The sequence below is a fragment of the Temnothorax nylanderi genome, unplaced genomic scaffold, assembly GCF_030848795.1.
Source record: "Temnothorax nylanderi isolate EJ_2023f unplaced genomic scaffold, tnyl_v1.0 TNYL_tig0876_pilon, whole genome shotgun sequence".
Lineage (NCBI taxonomy): Eukaryota > Metazoa > Arthropoda > Insecta > Hymenoptera > Formicidae > Temnothorax > Temnothorax nylanderi.
In genome coordinates this window covers 37,289-55,614 of record NW_027249938.1, presented here as the reverse complement: position 1 = coordinate 55,614, position 18,326 = coordinate 37,289, and the positions used below count along the sequence as shown (strand labels likewise).

Sequence of the window (18,326 nt, the reverse complement as noted above, 5' to 3'; positions counted from 1 at the left end):
CGACGACGACGATCGTATGTCGGTCGCGAATATCGCGCGAGAGGAGACCGTTCGCGCGAACGGCTATGAAGACGAGGTCGCGGAGTACCCGATAGTGCTTCGCGCAAATTACAATACGATGAAGAGCGAGATCAAGTGCGCTTTCAGAGTGAACTTTAACAAACCGAACAACGTCGGATCGCTACTGGGATTCTCGTCGACGCGTGTATTGCAGCCGGGACAGTGGCATGAATCGGACGCACCGATTAATATTATCAACGTAAACATTATCCGCGTGGAGTGTAACGTGACCGCGGGTGCGTACAGCAACGGCAAACGCGTTCATACGATACACGAGTTTTCACCGAGCGTACCACCGGGATATAAGATATCGGAAACGCCGGCGCAGATCATTTACCTGCCGATCATCGCGCGGAGCGTTACTGATCTAACGATACGCGTCGCTGATCAAGACGGACGATTGCTCGATTTTCGCGGAGAAGAGATCACCGTCAGATTGCACGTACGACGGCGAGAGCGATAACGCGGCAGCCGTGTGCGTGAGCGTGAGTGTGCGCGCGACATATGAGATGCTAGTGTTGAACGACTCGGAGCACGCGACAGATAACAACAATAATATCTTTACGGCTGCGCCGATCGACGATATCGTCAAGTCGACATTTGGCGGTGTTAAACAAGCGACGAGAAAGAAGCTCAACGCGTTGAACGTTAAATTTTTACAATCTCTGGGATTCGCGGTGCGAAACATCTGAACGATGACTGAAATTCTCAACATCGGAGGCGAGCCGGTCTTCGACGATCGCATCGTCAAGATCGAGACTCACACGTACAACCCGTACGCCAACACAACGTTCGACTATAGCGACGAGATACGAATACCCATACAACAGCAGGATCTGTATACGTTGCCGTGCGAAAGTTTTCTCTACGTCGAAGGAACATTGATGGTGACCAGAGCAGCCGGCCAAGTCGATAACGTGGTATTGGGGACTAATTGCGTTGCGTTCATGTTCGACGAGATTCGATACGAGCTCGACGGTATGGAGATTGATCGCTGCAGAAACGTAGGAATAACCAGCACGCTCAAGAACTACGTTACGGTATCGTCCGACAGAAGCGTGATCCTGAGAAACGCTGGCTGGGAGCCACAGAATAACCCGAATGGATATTTCAATTTCTGCGTACCGCTCAACACGTTACTGGGATTTTGCGAGGATTACAAACGCGTGGTGATCAATGCTCGTCACGAATTGGTCATGATACGATCGCGCAACGACAACAATTCCCTGGTGGGAAGTCTCGCGTTGGAGCCCACCATCAAAATACATAAGATACAATGGCAAATGCCTCACGTGGTATTGAATGAGATCAACAAGCTGTCGATGTTGCGCACCTTGGAAAACGGACGATATCTAAGTATGGGTTTCCGTTCGTGGGATCTGTACGAGTATCCCCTGTTGCAGAACACGACCAAGCACTCGTGGGCCATTAAGACCGCGACTCAGCTCGAGAAACCGCGATACGTCGTCTTCGCTCTGCAGACGGGTCGGAAGAACGTCATGTCCGCCGACACAAGTCGATTCGACGATTGCAACTTACCAACGTAAAACTCTATCTAAACTCAGAAGTTTATCCGTACGACGACTTGAATTTGGATTTTGGTAAACACAGATGGGCGATTCTGTACGATATGTACGCGCGTTTCTGCAAGGGCTACTACGGATACGAATATCTCGAGCCGAGTCTCACCGTTACGACTTTTCTACGTAACGGCCCGTTTGTGATCATCGATTGCTCTCGCCAAAACGAATCCGTCAAAAACGCCACCGTGGATGTCAGAATAGAATTCGATTGCATGGAGAACGTACCGACCGAATACCTCCGCTTACTGTCTCATCATACACGACCGCGTGATTGAGTACAACCCGTTGACGAACGTGGTGCGCAAAATAGTCCTGAGCGTTCGCGGCAACGTCGACGTGAATATTTTCTCTCTCTCTCTCTCTCTCTCTCTCTCTCTCTCTCTCTCTCTCTCTCTCTCTCTCTCCCTCTCTCTCTCTCTCTCTCTCTCTCTCCTCTCTCTCTCTCTCTCTCTCTCTCTCTCTCTCTCTCTCTCTTTCCATCAGTCTTCGATACAATTATTGAGAGGGGCAAGGGAGGGGGAAGTATAAATCAGAGTGTCGCGAGACGGTTTGCAGAGTTGCGCGTCATTCCTCTCGATTGACGCATTGACGAGAGAGAGATAAAGAAATCTCGTCATGTCCGTACCAACATTCGTGGACCTGCAAGGATTCCTCGTCGGGATGAAATTTGTCGTGAAGGAGGTGGCGGTGCTGAGAAAAGGCTGCGTTCTGTCGCATCACATCTTTAATTACCCCATGCCGTGGAATCTCCTCACAAAATCCGATAAATCGTGCGCTACCTGGTTGATTCGCAATCACCATGGATTACGATGGGAAGACGGAAACGTGCCGTACAGCATGGTGAAACGCCTGATTACATCGGCCGTGCTTGGTGTAGAAGAAGAAGACGATGATGAGAAAGAAGACGATGACGACGACGACGAGATGCCGACTCTCGTGTACGTCAAGGGATGTCAGAAACGAGAATGGCTGGTGGATCTGCTGGAGAATTATGCGCGAAAAAACCTAATCGTCGAGACTCTGGATGCGCATTACGAAGATATCGAATCTTTGAATAAACTAGATGACACCAATACTATGCGATGCGGAAAACATGAAAAGAATTGCGCGTTACAAAATGTAATAAAACTATTTAACTGGTGGTCGCGCGCGACGCCATAAGAATTTGCAATCTTTTTTTAAAATAAATTATATATAACTTTTTATAATGTTTTTATTTCTTACTCCCCCTCCCTCATCATCACCGTTAGAGTAGGCTTTACTTCCCCCTCTCCTAATAAAAAAAATCCACTGCGCAGTTCTATATATAAACATTAATTCCCCCTCTCCCTTTCCCCCACCACATCATTACTTTTGGAATTGTTGCGTATACTAGCTTAATTTTACACGATCAGTCTTGTCGCGATCGCTTGTACTGACGGTCAACTTCTCAGAGAGCCGAGAGGAAAAATGTTCTCCTTTGAAGGATGCAGCAGCAGCAGCAGCAACAGCAACAACGGTGCAAAACGCGCGAATGCCGTGAATTATTACGTGCCGATTCACGACGTTGAAACTCAAACGTATGAGGCCAGATGTAATAGGTAAGTTTCTTTTAAGAAAAAATAGAGCCTCTCCCAGTTTTTATATCTTTGCAAATTGTATTACTTACGAAAATAAACTAATTTCATTTCTTTTATACAGCATTTCGCGGGACCGTCGCGCGGTACGTATACTCGGCAGACGATACGCGCTGACAGCTACGGGATATAAATTCCTCGAAATTGGTATCAACGTGGGCCCACCGAGCTACGTGGAGATCGCCGTTGGAGATCATCGAGGAAAAGAACTGCTGTTGTCTCTCGAAACGTGGAAGGCACTCTACGAGCAGCGGCGAAACATTCAGAATTTCTTTCGCAACGACTACAAAGATGTCCATAGTTTTATAAATGTTGGACCGCTAACGGTGAGAGTTTGTACGTCGGTTAATAACGTCAAACTCATACGTCTTGAATCTGCAAACGTACGCTTGATGATGACCGAATCGACGTTGCGTCGTATGTTCGATCTCGATCGGTGCATCGAGGCGAGATTCGATCGTTTGGTCAGAATACTTGCGACGGTCGATGCAAAGTTTGCGCAGTTCTCCGATATCGCGTCCACCGTGACGGATCCCAAGGAAGCGTCGAATGTAATATACGCTAGCGATGCGTTCAATACGAATCAGCTCATCGATTGTGAGCTCGCAGCTTTAGTTTTTTAGTATGTAAGATATATTGTGTAAAAAAGAAGAGTTAAATAAACAGGCTTTTTTACACCTAAATGAACGATGTAATTTCTTTGCATGCATGTCCATCCCTACCTTAATTTTTATCATCGCTTTGATGCGGTCGATCATCGTCGATCCGTCATTTCTTCCTTTGTCTCGCGTACTGCGTCGTAAAAAATAACGTGAAATTGTTTAGTCTACGCGATAAGACCCCCTTTTTCTAGAAAAATGTTGTTTACGACGAACATGTTCCGACAGGTTCGACGCGTTATCGAGTCGATCATCGTCCCGATGACGTCATTTCTTCCTTTGTCTTTTACGTACTGCGTAGATAGATTGTTTTTTAAGTATAAATCATACTATAATTTCTTCGCGCGCATTTCTATTCGAGCCGTATATGCGACGTCGGCCGGAGCATCGGCGCCTCGCTTCTATATTATGATATGCGATACTTGTTTGTATATTCAAGCAGCCGAAATTCTAGCGGACGTCGTCGCTCGCCTTTGTAGCGCGAGACTTCGCTGGAAGCGACTATCAGTTTTATACACCGCCATTATATTTTTCTCTGGCGACTTCTCCGTTCTGTAACCGTCTGAAGCGTCATTGAATTCAGTCTCGTCGTGGCCGTACGTGAGCGTGCAACGTGTTTCGTTTATATACATTTTTATAATTATATTCAGTATTTGTTTGTTTGTTTGTGTGTGATGCCTCCTCTAGAAATTGTGCGAGGCCGTGTAAAAGTGGGTGATTATAAGGAATCAAACGACTCTGACAGTGATCAGGATCAGGGTGAGTGGCTCGCTGCTCCGCCTGCTCCCGAACCCCCGCGTCAGCCACCCGCCATAGGACGCGGGCGGGCGCTGCTGAACCCTATCCGACCACTTGGTATCGGACGCGGGCGGGTGCAAGTTTACGTGGATCACCGCGAGGCCCTCGGACGCGGGCGGGTGCAAGTTTACGTGGATCACCGCGCGGCCCTCGGACGCGGGCGGGCACAGTTTTACGCCGCGGCCCTCGCGCAGGGTCGCGCGTATGTTCCGACGGAGGAGGACAATAGATTAGATGACGAACTTTTGTTCGACGCGGTTCCAATTCTAGCGGCTCCAGTTCTAGCGGTTCCTCCTCCTCCCGCTAACCGCCGCCCTGGTGCCCAGAATCCGCGGGAGGCTTTACTGGCTATGTTGCGACGAATGGAGGGTCGCGGCCATGGGACCCCTCCTCGTCAAAATTAAAAGGTAAGATCGCTAACGCGACCGTCACGCGGACCCCGCGGACCCGCGGCGCGACGCCGACCCCCCCCTCGCGGACCCGCGGCGCGGCGCGGACCCGCGGCGCGACGCCGACCCCCCCTCGCGGACCCGCGGCGCGACGCCGACCCCCCCTCGCGGACCAGCGGCGCGACGCCGACCCCCCCCCCGCGCGGACCCGCGGCGCGGCGCGGCGCGGACCCCCCCCGCGCGGCGCGGCACGGACCCGCGGCGCGGGTGAGTCATCCCGGTAAAACCAGAGGTTATGCGTTATGCAAAAATTTATCCCGATGAGTCATCCCGGATATGAGTCATCCCGGTGAGTCATCCCGGATATGAGTCATCCCGGTGAGTCATACATGTGGTATGCCAAGGTCACCACCCCTCCCCCTCACCCCCTCGTAATCCGATACCCCCCCTCCCCCTCACCCCCTCGTAATCCGAAACCTCCCCCCCCCTCCCCCCTCCCCCTCGTAATCCGATACCCCTGTGTAACCCGATACCCCGCCCCCTCCCCCTCCCCCTCACCCCCCGCGTAACCCGATACCCCCCCTCCCCTCACCCCCCCTCATTGCCCCCGGGGTGGAAGCGGCCGTCTATACCTACTCACTCGTTCCACTGCGCCTCAGTGCGCCTGCAATTTCACCGTCGCATCCTGCGACCGGTGCATATTCGCGTCTCTGTGCGCGTTTCTTTCCGCACCGTCGTGTGCCCGCTCATAGCCGTCGCCGTATTGCGCTCGGCAGACTTGACTCGGCTCGCGCGTGGTGAAGGTGCTCAGTGCAGCTACGTTAGGCGCTACACGCGCGCTCGAAATTGTACGCGCTAAAGTGCGCCAGCTAATTAACCGCCGCAAGTGCTTCCGCTAATTGTCATCGCCACAAGTGCGCTTTCATATTCGTGACTGGCGAACACTCACGCGTCACGTGGGCTCGCGCCCAGTAAACACTCTCGCATCACGTGCAAGTTACACGCATGTGAACCGAAAGATCGCGCCTGCTTATTGTAAAGGTGCGTCGATTATAAACCTTGCCAAAGATTGTACAGACGTTGATTAAACGAGAGCTTTGCTCGATTGTGAACTATCTAAGTGTCCTCACTCATTCGTACGCCTTATCCCTGTCGGGGTAGAGCCCGCTCTTACGCTAATTGGCGAACCGGAGTTACGCCCGGAAACGCGCCAACATAATTTCTGGTCCTTCGAGCCGGATAGGCGTGCAACTGTAGGGGAGACCGGGGCCTAACCGTCAGTTTTTTTTCGGTGCCGATTTTTAACAAGAAAATAAATAATTTTAGTTAAATGTGGTATACCACTGTAAAGAGTGAACCTTTAGCTACAAAATTTATATAGGAAATTTTTATCTACGTCGCTTTGTTTAACCGGTATAGAGCAAAAACGACAACGGTGGAAAAATTGAAATCTCAAAAATGCCGGGGTTTAACCGTCACACTGCATTTTCAATACATATACGTACATCTAATCCTGAAAAATGATAGAATACATCTTAATAATTGTTTTTTAAGAAAAAAATATAAAAATTTATTTAAAATTTTTATGCGAAACGTTATTAAAAAATAGTTACGAGGGTTTCTCTTTCCGCAGAAGTCACTCGCCCGACTTGTTTCACTCCTCGACGTCCGATGACTCTATTTGGTGTCTGAACGGTTGTAATTCCCGTCTCATCCATATTCCATATGCAGTGACCCTGGAAATGCCCGGAAATGCCTTGGAAATGCACCCGGACTGCTTACTGACGGATTAACCCCAAACACAAGTTTCAGGTTTGATCGCCCACGAAATATTAGACATCAACGATAATGAAAAAACTACACTGGATTCGTGTTCAGCATGCATTACTCTTTATAATCACGTACCTCGAGATTTGGAGAGCAAATATTATTGCAGATATTACAAAATTTCCACGCGCAGAAAATGTAACTTTCACCTTCCGAAAACACGTTTGCCCTCGTAAAAATCATAACACGGCAGGTAACCTGCCGAAACTCCGTTGGTCACATGGGTACCATAAGCAGCGTTTACAATGTTAATAGCGAGTTCGCACAATATACAGGTTCCGAGATATTTGATTTGACGGTTCAACCCCGGCGACGGTTAGGCCCCGGTCTCCCCTACTATTCGCAGAATTCACGGACATTTGAAAGATGGAGGACCTTATGTCACAGCAGAAAGTGACGATCCACGCGATCGAACGAGCTCTTGACAACTTCAAGAAAATCGGAAAAGCGAATCTCACACTGGGAGTAGTCCGCCACCGATTGCAGTAGCTGGAAGACAACTTCGCTAAATTTGAACGACTTCACGGTCAGATCATGGCCGCCGCATCCAACGAGTTCCTCATAATGAATCGGTACTTCACCGAGGATCGATTCGACAAGTGCGAGGAAACGTTCCTGTCAGCATCCGACTACATGGCCGAGTGGATGAGCAAGCTGGAGTCGCAGCCGCCGTCCCAGGAGTCATCACCCGTAAGCCAGTATCATCTCAACGCAACGCTGCGTTCCGCGTTTCACCTTCCGCGTATAAGTTTTCCTAAATTCTCGGGGGAGTTTCGCGAGTGGGAAGCGTTTCGAGATCAGTTTACGGCCTTAATTATTGACAATCGCGACTTGTTAGACGTTAATCGTCTGCAATATTTGCATTCTTGTGTTAAGGGTGAAGCCAGCGATGCCATACGCAATCTGGCACTAACTGACGCGAATTTCAAGATAGGGAATTTATTGTTATCGCGATATGATAATCGCCGTCGTTTGGTACATGATCACGTGCATGCTCTTCATACGCTTCCCCAAGCGACTTCTGATTCCGCAGTGGCTCTCACCGCGTTGCGCGATAAAGCGAATATAGCGATCCAGTTTTTAAGGAACCTCGGTCGGTCTGTTGATACCTGGGACGACATTCTAGTTTATTTGCTCGTTCAAAAACTTGATAAAGGCATCCGAAAAGCCTGGGAATTGCAACTTGGCGATATGTTGGAATATCCAACATACGATCAGCTTGATAAATTTTTGATCTCTCGAATACGCGCGCTCGAAAATATTCTCCCGGCTTCGCCTCATGCCAAGGGCAATAAACAAAATTCCTCAGTTCAAAGTCACGCAGTGAACGCAAATTCGTCCAAATGTCCCATGTGTCAGAAGACGCACTTCTTGTCCGCGTGTCCGGACTTTCATAATAAAGGCATAGCTCAACGGCGTGAACTCCGTTGCTGTTTCAACTGTTTGAGTACACGGCACACTCGCGATGCGTGTTCGAGCAAGAACACGTGCCGTCAATGTCAGCAGAAGCAACATACGTTGCTTCATGCTACCGATGTCAATAATAATAACTCGACAATTGAGAGCTCACCTTCATCCACGGACTTGAAGACAGACACAAATGCCGAGATAACGTCGCATTTATTATCTCACACTAGCTTTTCAAAATCGAATATTTTATTAGCCACCGCTTGGATTAAGGTGAGCGGGCTCAACGGTCGACATAGCATAGTCCGCGCGTTATTGGATCAGGATTCGGTCACTACTCTGGGGACCTATTATGGACTTATTCGGAATGAATTTCGATCGAAATAATTCCGTTTTTCGACAGTTTTGCTATTATAGACACTCGGATTGTTTCCGAATAGATCGGAAAGTTTCCGAAACGATCTGAAAGTTTCCGGCACCTCGCAAGCAAGCGGAAAGTCAATTCCGATCGGAATGTGGTTGCGTAAAGCACCGAAAGCAGGTTAACTGAGTGAAATGGTAGCCGTATTTCTGTATGAGCGCGCGTGTTACATAACAGAATGGTAAGTATTAAAAATATTTTTAATTTTTTTAAGCATAAATATATATATGTATATTATTTCTTAATTTTCTTAATTAAATAATAAAAAATATCCATGGAATCGTTATTACAAATATAATGTACATATATACATATTTTTTTTATGTTACAAGATTTATGCAATAATAATATTTATTTCTTTTATATAAATATTACAGTTAGCCGCAATACGTCGTGAGAGAGAGATGCAACACCTTGCTGCATTACGTGCATCTCAAATTTTGAGAAGAACAATTAGAGATATGTCCGATCCGTTTGCTATTCCCGAAGAACAATTTATGGGGATGTACCGATTATCTAAGCATTTAGCCCAAAATGTTATAGAAGAGTTAAAACCACATCTTCCTCCAAACAGAAGAGCTATATGTATCCCTAATGAACTGAAAGTAAGGAAAATAATTATTGAATTAAGATAATAGTCAAATTAGTGTTTTTAGTTATATTTCATTGTCCTTAGAATTCTAATTTTATTTGTCTTAATAGTGCAACATTATTATTACTTCGAGTTATAAAGTGATTCAATATGAATAATTGTTTAAAAAACTGTGCATTTGTTAAATAAAGGTTGTTATTTCTTATATAACTCTTATAAATTAATTTAGGTACTGTGTGCCCTAAATTTTTATGCGCAAGGTAGCTACCAAAAAGCTGTCGGTGTTGACAGTAGGCTAAATATAGCCCAGTCTACTGTAAGCGTAATTCTGCAGCAAATAACATTAGCCATTAATGAGCATCTTTTAAGACAATGGATACATTTTCCGACAACTCCACAAGAGATACAGCAAACGGTGGAAAGGTATATATTAACAATTGGAAACTGTGAAACATTATGTTATATTTATATGAAAGAACTCTACATGAAAGTATTAAAAGTGTTAACTAGTACTATAAGTATGAAAAAAATAAAAGTATCAGTAAACAATACTAATTAACAAATTATAAAATTTGTGCACTCCGCGATCGGGTTTTGATTCGCAAGCGCGGTTGGCTGGTACAGCCTTGTAAAAGGACTCGGCAGTTAAGGTATTGGTGAGAGGAACGACTACTAAGAGATGCGGTATTGGTGCTATCGAAAGTTTAATGTGTTACTGTGTCGAGGTATCGAAAAGTTCTGAGGCGAGCGGTATTCACAATAGGTATCTAGGCGGTATTTGCGAGCGCGCAAAGAGAGGGAAGGTTCGACGAATAACGCGAGTATTTCCGAGGAGCAAACGAGAAATTCGGGTAACAACAGGTAGCTTTCGCGGAATACGTCGGGTCCGACAAGGTCTCGCAGATCAACAACAGGAACGAAAACACGGCGAGCAATATCTAACGCTCGAAAACGGATGGGGCGAGAGATATTTCGCGATTCCTGAACATACCGCCCGCCTCGAATGCTTACATTCGAAACAAGAATTATAATACAGTGAGAACTTACATCTAAATACATAATAAGCTTAAATCTAAAGACAGAGTTTAGTGCGTTGATACAATGAAACTTAAATCTAAATACATTGGCGCTTTATACATATGTACATCTCGGTATCGTGACCGGGAGATGGGTCGCATCACGGCCGCGAACTGCCCGCCTTGACCGCTTCCTTTTCGGTTTCGATATTGATATCGATCGGCAGGAAACATAGCTTGACAATGGGTCGCTTATATTCGGAGCGTGCGGTTTTGACGGTAACGACGCGTGTCAGCCCATCATCCCCGGGATGACAGACGGTAATACGTCCGAGTTCCCAATGACTTGGGGGGGCGAGCGGATTACGTAAGAGAACGAGCTGACCAACTTTGGCCAGGTTGTGGATAACGCGCCACTTCGGGCGTTGTTGGAGCGTATGCAAGTAGTCGCTCACCCAAGACCTCCAAAAACCTTCAGTAATTTTGTGTACGAGTTGCCAACGCGAGAGCCGATTCTCAGCGATGTCGAGCACGCTCGGTTCGGGAGTTGCGACAAGATTGGCGCCGATCAAAAAATGACCGGGCGTAAGGGCGCTATAATCGTCGAGACTCTCGGACATTGATGAAATCGGCCGCGAATTTAAACACGCTTCGACTCGGCACAATAGCGTATTCAGCTCCTCGTACGTCAGCGTGTGAGAGCCTACGCATCGCTTTAAGTGATATTTGACGCTACGGACTCCTGCCTCCCATAATCCGCCGAAATGTGGAGCCGCAGGAGGGAGGAAATGCCACGCTATCTGATCGCCTGCTAGTCGGTTCAAAAAATTGGGATCGCGCACGGCAGCATTACAAGCGGCGACGAGTTCTCGTTCGGCGCCCTGAAATGTCGTACCATTATCGGAGTACATGCTATGTGGACGTCCGCGTCGCGCTGTAAATCTGATAAACGCCGCGAGGAAAGCCGCCGAGCTGTAATCGCTTACTAACTCGAGGTGAATCGCTTTCGTTATCATGCAAATAAATAAGGCGATGTAGGCTTTGTGAGCCTTATGACCGCGTCCTTTCGCAGACCGTACGAGTATCGGTCCGGCATAATCGACTCCGGTATGTTCGAAAGCTCGCGAAGATCGATTGACTCAAACGTCTGGTAAGTTGCCCATGAGTTCCGCCGGGACGATAGCCTTTTCGCGAGCGCATTTAACGCAGCGGTATAGAACCGCTCGTACGGTTGCTCTAGCGCGCAAAATCCAGAATTCGGTACGGAGGTGAGCGAGGGTAATGTGAGGGCCTCCGTGGAGTGTGGTATGGTGAGCATGCGATATAATGAGAGATAATAAAGGATGAGACTGCAGGACGATTGGATGTTTGGCTGAATCGGGGAGATCGGACTTTTGAAGCCGCCCTCCGACTCGTATGAGGCCATCGGTGTCGAGATACGGGTTAAGCGCGACAAGACTCGCAGTTTCTTGCGGAAATATGTCACCCTGAATCTCCTTGAGCCAAAAGATCTTGGCAGTTTGAATTTCGCGTGGAGCTAATGCGAGCGATAGATTGACCTCCGCACTGCTATCCGGTATGGAATTGAGGCGAGAACGAAGGATCTTGGCGAACCGCATGAGATACGCCGTCACGCGCAGAAGTTTAGTCCACGAGGAATAGCGAGTCGCGAGATCCCACGGTTCGATAGCACGCGCGACGCAAGCGTGCACGACGACTCGGTTTTCCCGTGATACTTCAGATTCGATTGGCGACGAGCATGACGTCGGCCAGTGCTCAGGGGATTGTTTAAGCCAGGAGGGCCCCGACCACCACAGGGCGCAATCGGCAAGTTCACTAAGGCGCAAACCGCGAGATGCGCAGTCGGCGGGATTATCCGCCGTCGGAACATGGTGCCAGATTGCTTTCGGTAAAAGCTGTTGCACTTTGGCTACTCGATTAGCAACGAAAACTTTCCATCGTGATGGAGACTGCTTGAGCCACGCTAACACAATACTTGCATCTATCCAACAGTGATATCGGAGATTGGGAATGTCGAGATTCGAAAAAACGAAGGACATCAACTGTGCGAGCAGTAACGCGCCGCAAAGCTCGAGTCGTGGTACGCTTATTGTTTTGATTGGAGCGACCTTTGATTTCGCGACGAGTATGCAAATGGTAACGGGACCGTTTCTCGGTACGAGACGGAGATATACGACCGCGGCGTAAGCCTTTGTCGACGCATCCGAAAACCCGTGAATCTCACAATCAGCGATGTTAGAACCGTATTTTGTCCAGCGAGGAATCGATATAAGTTTGAGACGCGGTAATTGACTGTGATATTCGCGCCATTGTTCTAGGAGATCACCGGGCAACACGTCGTCCCAATCGCATTTTAGGGCCCATAGGCGTTGCATGAATATTTTCGCGACAACGATAACGGGGGTCACCCATCCTAACGGGTCAAACAATTTAGCGATAGTGGAAAGCACCGCACGTTTCGTCTGCCCCGGGTTCGGTGGGGTCGTTACGCGGAAATGGAAAGAATCGCTTTCGGGATTCCACGCGACGCCTAATATCTTTAGAGGCTTGTCGACGTGTAGATCCTTATTGCGCGCGAGACCATGATCTGAGGGATCAATGTCGGAAAGCAACTCGGGACAATTACTTGCCCATTTGCGTAACCGGAAACCGCCCTTTGCCAAAAGAGCAATCAACTGATCGCGAATTTGAAGCGCGAGGACACGGTTGTCCGCTCCGAACGTACAGTCGTCGACGTACGTTAAGAGACGCAAAACTAGAGCGGCCAACGGAAATTCGTCTCCATAATCCTTTACGAGCTGTAGCAGGACGCGAATCGCGAGGTACGGGGCGGAGGCAGTGCCGTATGTTACGGTGAGCAACCGGTAATCCGCGACTGGCTCGGAGGGCGACGAGCGCCAGAGAATTCGTTGGTAGTCTACGTCGCGATTATCGATTAGAATTTGCCGGTACATTTTGGCGATGTCGGCAGTAAAGACAAACTGATGCTGGCGCCATAACAGAATAACTGCGGCAAGATTCCTTTGTAGCTTAGGACCGATTAGCAAATGATGGTTCAACGAGGTACCGTTCGATGTAGCGCAGGAAGCATTAAATACAACCCGAAGCTGAGTGGTGACGCTGCTCTCACGAAAGACAGCGTGGTGCGGAATATAATAAACTTGAGAGTGACTCGATTGTGAGTCGGTATCGTTAACTTTCGTCATATGACCGAGCTTCTCGTATTCGTCGAGGAATTCGCGATATAACGCGGTTTTATTTTGTTCGCGAAGAAGTCGACGCTCCGAGCGAACTAAACTTGCTAACGCGGTAAAGCGGGATTCGCCAAGATCTATAGGGGGGCCGGTTTTGAACGGTAACCGAACGACGTATCGTCTCTCCGGCGTGCGAGAATGAGTAGCGGCGAAATGCTCTTCGCACTGTTGCTCTTCGGGACTTAAATGCGTTTTATGAGGGACTTCTTCGATCTCCCAGAAGCGGCGAAGATCGAGATCCAGGTTTTCAAGGATCGTTCCGTGATGAGTATGAACGGAATCGGGATAGAGGGATCAAGCGGGAGCGAGAGGCCCGGAAAGTATCCAGCCGAAAGCGGTATTTTGCGCGATAGGCTCGCTTGCATTTCCTTTACGGACACCGTCTAATATAAGCAGGCCGTATAAATCAGCTCCGATAATTACATCGATCGGATCAGAGCTCATGGGATTCCTATCCGCTAGCGTTAGGTCAGAGATGTGAGTCCATTGTGACGTCGATTGAACACGATTCGGTGCGTACTTTGACAGCGATGTGACTATATACGCGGTCGTCGAGAATGCCGGTTTGTCGCCGAAAGAGGCGGTTACACAAATGTGTGCGGCAGAATGCGACAACGATTGCGATTCTCCGATTCCGGTAATACGGGTAGTTTGCTTCACTTTCGCGAGACGTAACCGCTGAGCGATATTTTCCGAAATTAAAGTCGCGACGGAACCTTGGTCGAGCAAAGCGCGGGCATAAACGAAGCGACCTTGCGGAGAGTAAACACGAACTCGAGCGGTTGCCAAAAGTACGGTTGACTTCGGCGTTATCGTATTCAAAATTAAATGAGACGCGATTTTGTTAGCTGTCGATTTCGTTAGCTCGGTACTCGTTGATTCGACGGTAGGAGCGGACTCTACGCTAGCCGGTTTTGCATCGTCCGTGAAATGCAGTAGGGTGTGATGTCGCTTATGACACGTTTTGCAGGATCGCGCGCTTTTACAATCCTTCATCGAATGTTTACACCCAAAGCAATTGATACAACGATTCTCTTTCTTTACATATTCGTATCGTTGCGACGGAGTATACGCTAAGAATGACGGACATTGATATAGTAAGTGCGAAGATTTGCACAGCGGGCACGCAAGGTTCGCAGTGGTTGTCGAATGAGAAGCGATCGATTTCGATTTAGACGACGGTTGAGATGTCTCGGATTTCGGAGGCGAGATCGCCTCGAAAGCACGGATACGCGATTCTAAAAATTTATCCAATTCGTCATATGTAGGGTAATCGACGGTCTCGCTCAACTGTAATTCCCACGCTTTCCGGGAAAATTTGTCTAATTTTTGCGAGATCAGAAATACGAGGATATCACTCCAAGTATCGACGGGACGATCGAGATTTTTGAGCGCTTGAACTGAGGCATTCGCTTTGTCACGCAGATTCTGAAGGTCTTTGAAGGTCTCGGACGCGAGCTGTGGCAACGAAAATAACGTTTGCAAATGACCGTTAATCAACCGACGTTTGTTCTCATAACGCGACGTAATGATATTCCATGCCACGGTAAAATTCGCGTCGGTAATCGCGAGATGGTTGAGCGCGCCACTTGCATCTCCCGTTAAACTTGAGCATAGATAATGCATCCGATCTACATTTGAAAGATTGCGATTGTCGATGATCATCGATTTAAAACGATCGCGAAAGCTTTCCCAGCGGTCGAAAGATCCGTTGAAGGTCGGTAGGTTGATCCGCGGAAGCTGAGTCGTCGGACGGTGGATGAAATCTGAAGCGTGACTTACGTTAAGGTCGACCACGTCTACGCCAGAAACCTGGGCCAGTACCTCGGACATGTAGTCAAGCGCTTCGTCGAACTGATCCTCACAGGCTTGGAATTGGTCGCTGCAGAAGTAAGGCAGCTCCTTGGCTGTGCTCACGTCGAGGGATGCCCGGATCTCAGCGTCCAAGTCCAGCGATTGCGAGAACTTCTCCTTGAGGGTTGTGATTCGGCTCTGCAACACCGCCTTGGTCATCTTGGCGTGACCCAGTTTTTTAAGATTGGTCAGGGTACGAGCTATTGATCCCATCAGTTGGGTTTGCTTCGCCAGGAGCTTGTCGGCTGAGGACGCCATGGCGAACGGGTATCGTCACTCCGCACCTCGAGCGTCGTAGCCGATATGATAGTCTTCTTGACTCCGAATCCGGCTCGAAGGACCAAAATGTGCACTCCGCGATCGGGTTTTGATTCGCAAGCGCGGTTGGCTGGTACAGCCTTGTAAAAGGACTCGGCAGTTAAGGTATTGGTGAGAGGAACGACTACTAAGAGATGCGGTATTGGTGCTATCGAAAGTTTAATGTGTTACTGTGTCGAGGTATCGAAAAGTTCTGAGGCGAGCGGTATTCACAATAGGTATCTAGGCGGTATTTGCGAGCGCGCAAAGAGAGGGAAGGTTCGACGAATAACGCGAGTATTTCCGAGGAGCAAACGAGAAATTCGAGTAACAACAGGTAGTTTTCGCGGAATACGTCGGGTCCGACAAGGTCTCGCAGATCAACAACAGGAACGAAAACACGGCGAGCAATATCTAACGCTCGAAAACGGATGGGGCGAGAGATATTTCGCGATTCCTGAACAAAATTGAATGTTAATAAAAATAGTAGACTAACATTGCTACATATAATTATACTGTAATATCACATATACTGTAATTTAATAAACAAAACAGTTTATACTGTAATTTAATAAACAATATGCGACATTAAGTAAACATTGTAAACAAATATTATTATTATTGTTTTAATAATCTTCATTATTTTCACAGTTGTCATCATAATTTTCTTCGTCCTGCATTTCAATGTCTTCAGTCTCATTTAAATCCTGTAAAAATTCTTCATCCTGCATTTCATTGTCTTCAGTCTCATTTGATTCCTGTAAAAAGAAACTTATTAATAAAGTAAAACAAAAAATTAATTTTATTTTTTAGAAATTATACCAAGACAAGAATTCCGGGATTAATGGGTTTTGTAGATGGCACTAACGTAGCCATTAGAGCTCCTAGTGTACACGAAGGATTGTATGTTAACAGAAAAGGATATCACGCACAGCATGTTCAAATTGTAACTGATTTTTAATTGTAATTTTATTGGAAATTACTGTACGTTTCTATGATCCATATTGTCATCATTATCAATGATATACATAAATAAGATATACTCTAATTTGAATAGCAAATGGTTACAATAAATATTTGTAAATTAATGTTATAACATTAATAATGTTTATAGATATGCGACACGAATTTATCCATTATGAATATCTTAGCAAGATATCCGGGATCTACCCATGACTCCTTTGTATGGAGAAACTGTTATGTGCGGCAGCTCCTTCAAACACAGTATGAGAATGGCAATCACTGCTGGCTATTAGGTAATTTAAATAGCCAAAATGTTTATTATAGAAATGTCTTTTAGATATCAAATTTTTAAACAATAACATTGAATTTATTTGATATTATCTCACAGATAAAACATGATTTTATTGTTAAAATTGTTGAAGTTAATTAGAGTTCTTTTTCAATTTTCAAGGAGATTCGGGATATCCACTGGAGCCATGGCTGTTAACACCATTTCCTAATGCAGAGCCTGGTACACGAGAAGAATATTATAATCAACGCCACAGTAGTACGCGAAGCACTGTGGAACGCTGCATAGGAGTTCTTAAAAAACAATTTCGGTGTCTCCTTCGTTATAGAACATTAGAATACACGCCGGAATAGGCAGGGCATATTATAAATGTTTGTGCAGTGTTACCTGATCCTCCAGAACCTCCGGAGGCTATCATGAATTTAGAAGAAGATATGAATAATCTAGATAATAATATAGAGATACAGCCGATAGTAGATGGCAGAGGTATATTTAATGAAGGTCAACGTACTCGCAATCGACTTGCAGATCGGCTAATGGAGAATTAAATTGAATAAAATCGGATCAATAAAAACTTTGCAATAAGAATAATATGGTATTATAATTTTTGAATATTTTTTGTATGTGTACAGATATAAATATCTTAAATAATATTTTATTGTACATACCATACATATACTGGTGCATTAATAAATTGCTTTATGTGAACTGCAATATCTGTTACTGCATCCGATATTTTGTTAAGTGCAACAGTCTGGGCCTGCATTTCCTGAAGTAATTGGACGTCTAGATCTAAGAGGGAGAGACAAAGAGAAGAGTTTTTGAGTAAATCCAAGTTAATTATAAAGAAAAGTTAATTTTAAAAAAGACTAAGGTAAGAACTGAAACCTTCGGTATAGTTTTTTAAGATTTATTCCACTCTCTCTCTCTCTCTCTCTCTCTCTCTCTCTCTCTCTCTCTCTCTCTCTCTCTCTCTCTCTCTCTCTCTCTCTCTCTCTCTCTCTCTCTCTCTCTCTCTCTCTCTCTCTCTCTCTCTCTCTCTCTCTCTCTCTCTCTCTCTCTCTCTCTCTCTCTCTCTCTTCTCTCTCTCTCTCTCTCTCTATTTCTCTCTAATAATCATAATTATAAAGATGTTTAAGAAATATAAGAATAAGAAAAAGTAAAATATAGTAGAATTATGTAGTATCTTACATTCTTCTTACCCTTAACTTCTGCAAGCTTTTGCCTTTTCAAACGTTTTGCTTTATATTGGCTAGTTTGGGGTTTTGTTGTCGGATGGG

At 46.5% G+C, this 18,326-nt stretch overlaps 3 protein-coding genes across 6 annotated transcripts; all 3 read left to right on the top strand.

Annotated features, from left to right (window-relative positions):
- The first annotated feature begins 755 nt into the window (after positions 1-755).
- On the top strand, positions 756-1,918 carry LOC139785755 (uncharacterized). The gene is made up of 3 exons (XM_071724938.1): positions 756-835; positions 920-1,603; positions 1,672-1,918. Exons 1-3 carry the CDS (start codon positions 756-758, stop codon positions 1,916-1,918), a joined length of 1,011 nt encoding a protein of 336 aa, XP_071581039.1.
- Positions 1,919-2,133: 215 nt separating this feature from the next.
- On the top strand, positions 2,134-3,942 carry LOC139785751 (uncharacterized). Its single transcript, XM_071724933.1, has 2 exons — positions 2,134-3,223; positions 3,324-3,942. Exons 1-2 carry the CDS (start codon positions 3,093-3,095, stop codon positions 3,880-3,882), a joined length of 690 nt encoding a protein of 229 aa, XP_071581034.1. The 5' UTR covers positions 2,134-3,092; the 3' UTR covers positions 3,883-3,942.
- Positions 3,943-6,386: 2,444 nt separating this feature from the next.
- LOC139785749 (putative nuclease HARBI1) lies at positions 6,387-17,754 on the top strand. 4 transcript variants are annotated; one of them, XR_011722066.1, is made up of 7 exons: positions 6,387-6,917; positions 7,323-8,941; positions 9,138-9,365; positions 9,582-9,775; positions 16,608-16,740; positions 16,909-17,050; positions 17,209-17,754. XR_011722066.1 is itself a non-coding variant. In XM_071724932.1 (7 exons), exons 2-7 carry the CDS (start codon positions 8,939-8,941, stop codon positions 17,397-17,399), a joined length of 891 nt encoding a protein of 296 aa, XP_071581033.1. In that variant the 5' UTR covers positions 6,402-7,622; positions 8,780-8,938; the 3' UTR covers positions 17,400-17,754. The 4 variants fall into 4 exon arrangements, 1 of the variants encoding a protein (XP_071581033.1); XR_011722065.1 differs by having other exon boundaries at positions 7,208-8,941; XM_071724932.1 differs by having other exon boundaries at positions 6,402-7,622; positions 8,780-8,941.
- The last annotated feature ends 572 nt before the right edge of the window (positions 17,755-18,326 follow it).